Source organism: Melospiza georgiana, chromosome 33 (assembly GCF_028018845.1).
Source record: "Melospiza georgiana isolate bMelGeo1 chromosome 33, bMelGeo1.pri, whole genome shotgun sequence".
Taxonomy (NCBI): Eukaryota; Metazoa; Chordata; class Aves; order Passeriformes; family Passerellidae; genus Melospiza; species Melospiza georgiana.
The window spans coordinates 170684-181681 of NC_080462.1; the positions used below are offsets into that span (position 1 = coordinate 170684).

A 10998-nucleotide genomic window follows, 5' to 3' on the forward strand; every position below is an offset into this window, starting at 1 on the left:
CATCTCTGAATATCATCCCAAATGCATTGTAGCCTGCTGCTTCTCACTGGGTGCCTCACTCAGCACTCTGGAGCTCCAAATGCACACACACTGCTGGCAGGAAGTTTCTTTCCCAGCCTCCACCATGTGTGAACACAGGTATGCTCATCCCTGGCCCAACCCATGCCATGGGGGTTACAAAGGAGGTTAACAGACAGGATCTTAAAAAACATACTGAATTATCCTCATGCATTCAGTAGCACTAAAGGAAAAACATCAGGAGATCTTGGCTTTATAGTTAATGTGGTTTTGAAAATCTTTCCTCAACTCTCTCACCATTAAGTAAACAATTTTTATTTCTTTTTGCTGAAGTTACACAAAGCAGCGTCTGCCCAAGTCTGTGCAGATCCCTGACTCAATGTCTCCTTCCTTCTCCTGTCAGTGGGTGCCAGCATTCCATCCCACACCAGTTCTGTTTCTCAAACTGTTGGAATTGCAAGGCCTGGACCAAAAGAGCTTTTCCTTTTTTCCTTTAAGCAGGAATGAAGCATGTACTGCAAATCTGACAAGGGCAGCAGGGGAGGAACTACCACAATTATTTCAAGTTGAGCAATGAACTTCAGGCCACTGCTTTTAAAGCAGACTAACAAATTATTTCACTCTACCAGCCCCAAGCAGAGAGCATCAGGATTGTATTTCCTATATTACCCAAACAGACACAACAACAGGGGATAAAAGCAACCTCAGGGAAACACCCACTGGCAGAGAGCAGCATTTCCTTACCATGCTGTGGTGAGAGAAGGAGTTTCCAGAGGCAGGCTGGGATAGAGCACTCTGTTTAGAATTGCTGAACACCAGTGGCTGTGCCAGGGAAGGAGTCTGGGATGACTCCAGGTTTGTTGACTCATTCTCCATAGAAGAGGGTGTCTTTCCTAGCAGGACTGCCAGATCAATTCTGGGTAGACAAAGACCCACTGAGGTTAGCAAAGCTCCCACTTCCATGAGAACAGATTCCCCCTCAAGCCTCACAGCTTTTACTTTACAAATTAAAGGAATCTACAGAACACTAACTCACAACTGCCAGCAGCAGCCTCACAAAGTCAGACTGACCAAGCAAGACTCTGCATGGCCTTTGATTTTAAATAATTTTAAATTTACATTATTTTAACACAGCAAAATGCCCCCAAACCTGAAGAACTAGCAATAGAGTCTATTCTAATTCTATTCCTAATCCAGGACTAGGACCCAATAACTCCTAAATCAACTCTTCCATTGAAATCCACCCCACCTCATTCAGAGCTGCTGCATTTTAGCTAGCTAGAAAAGTTTAGCTGAAGATGGCAAATTGCTCCCAGACTCATGTGCCACTTTTCCCAGGTAAACAGCATCACCATGGGCTCTCACCTTTGTCCAGCTGTGATTGTCACATTCTCAGCAGGGAGAGGCACTGAAGACACATTGGAGGCTGTGAAGATCTTTGTCTCTGACAGCTGAAAGAGAAAAAAGGAGAAAAGAATCGAAAAGTGAGAACAGCACCTCATGAAAGTCCCTATGACACAAAGCACATGAATGTTTGAGACAAACAGCCACAGAAAAATTCAAAATTCAAGTGCTTAGACTGAAACTTCTTTATCCCATAAGAATCAGATTCTATTTCCTTTATTTCTCTCAGGCAAGTGCACAAATCATCTACCAGTGGGGAAAGAAAACCTCTCAAATTCTTCTACAAATTTCCCACAGTCCATAAATCCCCTAGGGCTGCCCCAGGACCCTGGGCTGTTGCTCTGAGTCAGTGGAATGCAGCACTGACCTGTAAAAGCCCCAGCACAGCAGGGGCAAGCACTGTAGAAAAGAGAAACTTTGGATCCACAGCTAGGATTCCAATAATCTGGGCTCACCTGGATGATCTGACCAACAGATCAGCCATGGAAGGGAAAATAACATTGCTCAAAATCTGGTGGAGGTTAGTAAGGACCTGTGAAACATGGCCTGAAACATGTCTGAACATGAACAGCTTCTATTCCAGACTGAGGAACTGCCACAAACTGAACTGCCAGAGTTTAAGAAGTAAATCCAGAACTTCTGAGAGCATCTCACACACACTGAGGGTAAAAAGGGCTCTCAGAAGCTCCCTTCTAGCAGAGACCTGACTGAACAAAGAAAAGCTGCTCCTATCTCTAAACACAGCAGCAGTGCTTCCCCAGGTGGTGCCTGGCAAACACACACTTGCTGTGCTTGCCCATTTTGTCAGCTGAACCAAAATGAGCACACAGAACTAACAATCACACTAAAATGCCCAACCCTGCTCCCATCTGCAAGAACAGAAGTCCCTCCTTAGTTCAGAGAAGGACTGAAGCCCATTTCAGAGAAATTTATAGACAGGCATTAAGAGAGGGTGCTAACAATGCCCACTCTCTCCTGAAGGAGATGAGGCACAGAACACAAGGTGGTGAGACACACCAAAGAGCATGTCAGAAGGTAAAGTCAAGAGCTTCTTTTCCATTCAAATCACAAGGACCAGCTGAGGCACATGATGTGCACAAAACCAAGAAACTGCTGCTGGTGTGATCAAAAGCAAAACTTCTCCAACTGCCACACCACTGGAGCAAGAGCCCTGTGTGGAGTCAGGACAGTTTTGGAATAATTCCATCTTGCAATTACAGGAAATGAGAGGACCAGCCTCAATGCCCCAGGAGATCTCCTCCAGGCTTGGGCCATAAGCTCTAGAACACACATCCTGCAGAAGATGCAACAATTATTTATTCATCAGAGCTCCTGGGGTTCTGTCCACAGTTTGGGGAGGATGGGCTGGCAGCTCTGTGTGTACAGACAGGACAGCAGCCTGCTGGCAGATGCACAGAGGAGATGGCTTCAGGAAATACCTACATCTTCATTCCAGTCCTCCGTGCCCCATTCTTCTGTCGCCGCCCTCCATGCACCTGGAAGGACAACAACAGGTACAGAAGTTATGCATGCATCAAAGCTCTGTGTCCAACAGCTGGGGGAGCACTGGGGAGCTTTGCAGGCAGCCAGGAGGATTTCTAATTGCCAATCAGACAAGATAAAGCAGTCAACCTCAACCCGGGCTTTATGCTCAAGATAGGATCCCCTCTGCCTTGCTGGGATGAAAAAGAGACTGCCAGGCTGGCAGACAGGGCAACACACACCTGCCCAACACCCAAAAGGGAAGCTGAGCTCTGCAAGGAAGCCCCAGCATTGTCCCCAGCCTCCTTGTGCCATTTTCCTGGCTCCCCTTGTACTGCAGTAGCTGTAGGTTTGTGCAAGCAGTGTTACCCCAGCAGCTCCTCCCTTCCTGCCAGCTCTGGCACAGGATTTCACCACCCAGGTAAACCTCAAGTTTCTATAAAACTTAAGGATAACTGAGCCATTCCCATAGTTCATCTTCCACCCCACAAAAAAAAAAAGTTTTGAAACCTCAGTGCTCCAGAACCTCCTGTGCTCAGGCAAATGGGATTCAGGAAAGAAAATTTATGGCACTAAGCAATTCCTGCCTTTTCTGTGACCAGTTTCAGAGATATGCTCAAAGTGTGCAGCTTGAAGTACCAGGGAGAAAAGCAGGAAACCTCAGCTGCAATCCAGCACAGCACAATTTAGGTGAGCAAAAATTTACCAGAAAATAAAAGAGTTTTGCCTGGCTGCATTTTCAACTTGTTCCAATCCTTGCATCCATCACAGTTTAATTGCTGTACTTTGAATATTATGTGTCAGTTTCAGATTCCATTTAACAACTAAAATTTGGTTTGGGAAGAGAACAGGAGCTTTCACATCCCCAAAAACCTGAGAGCATAAAGCCAGTCCCATTTTGTGCAGCTTGCTTTCAGTTCACACAAACCAGATCAAGAAAATCTGAGAGCACCAGCAGGGTTGATCCTGAAGACACTCACTGGATGGAACAAGCTGCTATCAGCCCTTTTACAGCATAAAACAAAGCAAGTGGGGAAGGAGAACATTCTGAGCTCTTCTGCAGGACACAGATCTCCCCATACAGAACTTCACTTTTTATTTAAATAACCACTTGTCTAGACTTGGGGGATCTAGTACATGAAATAGGTATCAGTGAATTATTCTTTTTTCATTGCTTCTTTTTGTCTTGCTTGATGAATTGAGCCAATTCAAGAAGTCTCCCGGGATTTACTGTTTTACACATTCGAGTTTGAAATACAGATATTAACACAACAATACTTGCCAGAGTGCCAGAAGTTTTAAGGCACACTGCCCCTTCCTCCACAGCCAGAACCATCAACACATTCAATGCAAAACCCAACTGCAGTTTAGAAACCTGAATTCCCACAATTCTGAGATTTTTGGTGCCTTTAGAGCAGCAGTGGGAAGGCTCCTTTCCAAATTTTCATGGCTCAGAAAGGTCATTCCAGCCCAAGGCTGACCCAAGAGGTGAAGTGGGAGCTGATGTACCTGCAGCTGGCCCAGAGAGCAGGAAGACAGGAGAGCTGCCCCAAGAGTTTGAGCATGCAGGAACATAGCATGGGGTTCTTAAGTATTGTTTGTTTGGGGAAAATAGAAGAAAAGCAGCACTAAAAGCAGAAGGAAACCCTGCAGATGAAGAACAGCCATTGACAGGGCTTTCCCAGCAAATCTACTCCTCAAAGAGCAGACACTGACTCAGCATGGCTCGAGGGGCACACGGAGAATCGAAGATCTGTGATGTGTTCACCAGGAACACTCCAGAAAGCTCCCAACTAGCACAGCATGGGAGGTATTTTTTTAAAAAAAACCAACTCTATCACTCTCTATCAAGCTCTTCTGAAGGGGAGAGCTGCAACACAAGCAGTACCCTGAGCCCTCTAACACAATTTCAGAAGGGTGGTGAACAGCAAGCCTTCCTCTCTGCTTTCAGCAAGCCCTTCAAAAAGCTGCTGGTCTTTAAGCTCCTCAAACCAAGGAAAATAGGAAAAAAATAAAATTAAGCCAACAACATGTGCAAATATGAATGTGGTGAAGGAAAAAAAAAAATCCCATTGTGTCTCTAAGTTTTTGAAATCCCTCCCCAAATCCACTCTCTCTTGATTTTAAACTGGGAGACAAGCACCCAGCCTGCTCCTCCCACAGCCCAGCAGGCAGGAATGGATGCAGGCTTGTCACCCTGCACTAGGAAGGCAACACACCCCAAAGGCCCCCACGCTGCACCTCGAAGGAATGCTAATCCAAACAAAGCCAAAGGGCAGCAAAACCACAATGGCAGTGCTGGAGCAGATGGCCTTGTGCTGCCTGGGGAAGTTAAAGATTAACCCAAAATGCTCCAACACAGCAGAAGCTCTCCATGTGTCTGCCTGCTTCCAGGCCCTTGCAGGAGAGACTTCTCAGCCTCAACACTTCTCCTCCTGCCCTGACCTTCAAGAGGAAAATGGCAAATTCTTCTGGAAAGTCCCTTAGCCTCAACTTCAAAACCTCAGGTTAGATGGAGGAGACAGCAAGATGTTGGCCTGATTATGGACACAATGGAATTCTGTAGATGTGAGCAAACTGCATCCCCCTCCTGGGTGTCTTTTGGCCTCCTAAGGATGATATTTGAGCAGGAAATCAAGTGGCAGGCACAGAGCAGCTTTGCCATCAAGCAACCCTGTCATCTCCAAACCCACCATCATCTTCAGCTGCAGGGAGGTGAAGAGGAGCAGCCAGGCAGGCTGAGCATGCCAGAGCAGCCTTTGGGCCCTGCTCACCCAGCAGCAGCCAAAAGCAGAGGCAAAGCACAGAGAGAGCCCAGGCAGAGCAGCAGGGCTGTGACCCTGAGCAGGAACAGCAGGGAATGAGGATGAGGAGGAATGGCATGGGGACACCAGCAAGGCACGGTTTTGGGTATGTGAGACACAGGGAGTATGACTGAGCTGCCTCACACCTCCTGCCCTCTGTCACCAGAGCTGCTCTGGGCATCCAAAAGCAATGGCTGAAGTTAAAATTTGCATAATCCACAAGAATTGCTGTTAGCTCCTCCCAATTTACATTCAAGGTGTCAACGTTAGTAAAAGCACAGTCAGAACAGAGTCAAATATTAATTCAAATGAACAAATTAAGAGAGAGAAGAATGACATATCCACAGATATTTCAGAATTTTTTAAAAAAGCTATAAAGTAAAGGTATCCGGGGCAGTTAGTGCACCTGGATGTATCGTACCAGGAGCAGTGTCAAATTTTCGGGGATAATTTGACCCCTCACCCCCAATGAAATCAAGTCCTGAAACAAAAAAAAAAAGAAAAGAAAGACAACCAGTGAAATTTTGACTTCCAAAAAGTGTAGGTGAGTTTCATTGCCCCCATGTACACCAGTCACATTGTACCTGTGGATATTATTAATTTAAAGAGATGCCTGTGGCTACTAAATTGCAAACAAAACAACCACACGCAACACAGGTGACCAGTGGTGTTGCACAATAAACTTTACAGCTGTGTTGTAGTACTAGAGCAAATCTGAGTTGTTTGTCAGAAAAATCTTCAGTCCTCCCACTAACCACACTCTAACCCACTTCATTCCACAATTCCACAAAACACCAACACAGGGAAATGAAAACCATTCAAACAGAAGCCTGTTCCCACTAGACAGTTAAACTTCCAGCACACAGAGCTGTGTCCACTCCCTCTGGTATTTAAAACCCCTCCTCAGCTGCCAAGATGATCACACTGTCTGCTGGTGTTTCATAAAAACACCCTCCTGCCACAATAGCTGTTTTCTGAAGAAAAAAAATGAACAAAACCGAGACAAAACCCATGAAAACACAAAAGAACCACCCCTCTCCCTGACACCAACACTATGGTAAAAGGTATCCCCTAGATAATGGGACTCTCTTTCCAAACCTATCAGTTTTTCAGCAAAACCAAGAAGCATGGAAAGGTTCTAAAGCACCATTAACACAGATATGGATGCTTCTTATACCCAAGACATGGTATTTAAGTAAATACTCAGTGATTATGGAAAAATAGTTTGACTTTGCAGTGGTGCCAGATTGTTCCATAAAAAAGACAACAAAACCACCAATGAGCCCTGCCCTCCTTCCCCCTCAAAAAAGGCTCTTTACAGTCAAGGACTGTGACTGTCCCATTCCCACACTGCAAAATCTGAGCTCTCAATATTGTGTGTACATGAAACAAAACCCAGAGCACCAGTTTTCCAATGCAGAATGTGCAGAGGGCAGCTGGGTGCTCAGAATCACCCAGCAAACAAGTTTGCTTCAAACTTGGAAGCAAGGAAGGAAGGAAGCAGAACTGCTTTCAGCTCCTTTCTGTAACAAAATCCTATCCCCACCATGGTTTGAGCAAGGTGACCATGAAAGCAAGAATGCTCTTAGTACCAAAATAAAGAGCAATACATCCTACCCTGAGTAACTCTCTGGAGGATGCACCAAACATTTGAGATCTTGGATCTGCCTATCACACCACAGTTTATAAAAAAGAGAAAACATACTGCTACTTTCCAAGCAGTAGCATGGTTTCTACAGGAAAACAAACAGAGGTGAGTGTTTCTGTGCCTCTGTCAGGCAGCAGCAGCCACAAGCTCAGCCCAGAGCAATCACCCAGCTCCCGTTTCCACCGTGCAAAGTACCAGGGTCACCGAAATCCATCTCTGAACCAGCAACCTGCTCTTCCATCCCTGAGCCTAAACCTGCCTAGAACATCCTCAGTGCAACTGGATGGAGGCAAATCCCCCTCACACAGCCACTACAAGGCAGCACACACACTCATGGGAAGGCTCTTACTTGTGCCATCATCTGGCTCAAAGCTCCCGGTGTTGTTCCACGTGTTGTTGCTGTTCCCGTAGTTCTCATCCGTGCTGGCTGGCTCAGCGTAGTCAGCTGGGTTGAAAGTTCTGCAAGAAACAAGAGGATGGAAATGGAAACTCTGTTAAAGTGTTTTGAAAGCAATTGATTTTGTTCAGAATAGAATACGTATCACAAAGCAGTTCTCTCAGTAGAGAGAGCTTCAGCTACACCAGACATCCCGAGTTTAAGTTACTGTGATGCAGTTTGGGCCTTATTAACAAAAAAAAAAAAAAAAAACAAACCCAAACAACCCCCCCACAAAAAAAAACCAAAATAACCCCCCCAAACAAACAAAAAAACAAACAAAAAAAAAAAAACCCAAACAAAAAAATCCTCAAAAAAGCCCAAACAAAAAAAAATCCTCAAAAAAGCCCAAACAAAAAAAATCCTCAAAAAAGCCCAAACAAAAAAAATCCTCAAAAAGCCCCAAACAAAAAGATCCTCAAAAACTAAACAGACCCAACAAAACCAAAAACTAAACAGACCCAACAAAACCAAAAACTAAACAGACCCAACAAAATAAATAAAAACTAAAGAAAACAAAAAACCACACACAAATAAACCCAACAAAACAAAAATAACAACAAAAAATAAGGGAACAGAAATGACTGACACAAAGAGTACCATTCATGCACAGACTTTTATTTTTGCTGTGCTTTATGTCAGTGAAACTTACCCCATGCCTTGGGCAGAAAATCTTCCCCCTCGCCGTCCAGAGCCACCTGTAAACACACACACATGCACTGCTGCCCCTTGGCTCTACATCCCTGGGCAAAGGAACACTTGAACAACACACACAGGTCCAGAATATGAACGTGGAGAGGATTTTCCTGGGTGGATGGGATTGCCAGCAACATCTTTTGATGTGTGGGAGTGACCTCAGCTGGCCGGCAGCATGATTAGCAGTGCATCAATGCAGGCTAAGATGAGGTTTCCAGCTGGCACAAATCAGAAGTGCTGGACCCCAGATTCTGATTTCTGCAGTATGTGACCTCAGCAACAATTCCTAAGCAGCAGTTTTTGGGGTAAAACTAATTTCTGCCCCAAGCATTTAATGTCCAAGCAGTGGTGGTGCTCAGACACATATATAAGAATGATGAGGAGGCAGGTTCTGCTGCTAACAAGCTATTGGCCACCTGCTAAAATAAGTTAATCCTGAGTTTTTAACTGCCCACCTCTATAATAAAGCACTTTTTTTAATTCTAACTCCAAGAACCAGGTGCTGTTTCTATCATCTTTAAGATGGGAAAGCAACATGTAGGTACTAAAAGTAAGCACAAGAATAGAAAAATCAAGTGCATATGCTCAGTTTGGCAATTCCTCCCATAGAAGAGGCTTTGGAACCTTCATGGGTGATAGATTTACTGCTAAAATTCTCCTCCTCCCACCCCCTGAGGACCCCACATCCCGTGTGTACCTCGGCCTCGGCCACGTCCCCGCCTCCCTCTTTCCGTGCCTCTTCCAGACGATCCTCCACTCTTACCACCATCTAATCCATTCTCCTGGCCCCTAACTGAAAGACAGAACAAAGCAAAGACAACTTCAAGACTCATCCTGCTTTAAACCACACTTCAAACCCCAAAATGCCGTGGCTGTGTGGGGGAGCAGATCACCACGTGCTCCCTGAACTGCTGATTTAAGCTGATAGTGAGGCCATCACGCAAAGAATCATCTCAGACAGGGGAGCATTGAACAGATCCACACACACAGATGTGTCTGCCCAAAAAGCTCTGCTGACAGCTGTTACACATCACAGTGCTTCAGTGGGAGGGTTTTGGGGTTATTAAAGAGAAGCTCCATACACTCTCTTCCACGGGTGGCACCTCGGCCTCGCCTCGGCAGCCCTCCACGTCGTCTGCTGAAATCCCGCTCCCGATCCCGGTTCTCTTTGCTTTCTTCACTGGGTTCTGTCTGTCCACTCTCCTTCTGTCCTGAGACACCTTTCTTCTTCCCAACCATCTCCCAGGAATGCTGAAGGTTTGCAGAGGGGAAAGAAATGAATGCCAGTTAGATCAATGAAAGGTGCAAATACATGGAGATTCAAACGTGCTACAGAGAATGTAATAGGGGTCTCTTCAAAAACGATTTCCAGATCAATTTTTTAAGAGTCTGTCAGTCTACACACAGCACATCATCCTCCTTCAAGCCAAGCTTTCTTACAGCACACAATCTGAGGCAACAGGAGATGAGCTATTCCATTTCTGTAAAGCTCTACTAAAATTCTTCAACAGAGATGGCATGATACTTCTAGAATTCAAACATGGATATATTTACCTTGCTTAGGGGGAAAAAACCCTGTCATTTCACACAGCTCACCAGGAGCTCTCAGAATAACTCAGGTAAATGTTTCATAGTGATCTGCAGTCAACATTTGGGCTAAGTTCTTTCAGCAGATGCAAAGTTATTCACAAAACCTCTCCCTTAAATATCATCTGAGATGGAGAGAAGCATCACAGAATTTAACCAAGTTCAGCTGCAAAATGTTGAGTCTGCATCCAGCTCACTGCCATGGGCCTGCACCCATGTATCTTCTAACAGTTGCAGTGGTTTCATACTCTTAAACTGATGCTGCACACTGTTAGAACAACTAAAAATAGTCTTAAGTCCTTTACAATCACCTGAAAACAACTGGCAGACAGCTGCGTTTCAATGGCAGCATGCAGGGACAGTGAAAAAACCCAACAACACAGTGGCACAAACTGCCATCAAACCCAAGGCTTCCAAATCTTTCTCCATAGGAATCTGGCTTAGAAATAAATTTTAAAATCACAGTATTCCAAATAAAGATTTTTCAAGTAAATGGTTTTTTTAAAATCAAGTTTAATCTAATGCTAAGATCATACCTGCTCCTTTACTGTTTGAAACACAGTACATTAACAGTGTCTAGCTCAGCAGGCAAGCTGTCTTCAGCACCAGAGTACCCAAGCAACTAACAGGTCTGTTTCTTGTAAAAAAATCCCCTTTCTGGGATTGCTGCACAAACCAGACCCAGAAGCAGCTCCAAGGTGCTGACCAATGGCACTGCAGGGGCTGCCTGTGCTCAGAGATGCTGTGACCACAAGGCCACCAGCCTGGATCAGTGACAGCCCAGCATTTCTTCCACCCTGCCTGCCTCTCCATGGCCCTGCCCTGCAGGAGCTCCTGCTGCTCATCCCACAAAGGAGGTGCTGCTGCACACTGTCCTGGATGCTGCTCTCATGAGCAATGTGTTTCTCCACCTAACTAAACTG

At 45.2% G+C, this 10998-nt stretch overlaps 1 protein-coding gene across 4 annotated transcripts in view; it reads right to left on the reverse strand.

Moving 5' to 3' along the window:
• Positions 1-10998, reverse strand: part of UBAP2L (ubiquitin associated protein 2 like) — a 30585-nt gene that overhangs the window by 12878 nt on the left and 6709 nt on the right. For 3 of the 4 annotated variants that reach the window (XM_058043055.1, XM_058043052.1, XM_058043054.1), the window contains exons 5-12: positions 9571-9739; positions 9186-9281; positions 8445-8490; positions 7706-7815; positions 6130-6189; positions 2866-2918; positions 1384-1469; positions 763-934 (exon numbers count right to left, since the gene is read on the reverse strand). In XM_058043055.1, coding sequence (XP_057899038.1) covers positions 763-934; positions 1384-1469; positions 2866-2918; positions 6130-6189; positions 7706-7815; positions 8445-8490; positions 9186-9281; positions 9571-9739 — 792 coding nt within the window. The remainder of the gene's footprint in view (positions 1-762; positions 935-1383; positions 1470-2865; positions 2919-6129; positions 6190-7705; positions 7816-8444; positions 8491-9185; positions 9282-9570; positions 9740-10998) is intronic. The other variant, XM_058043056.1, reaches the window with a different exon arrangement.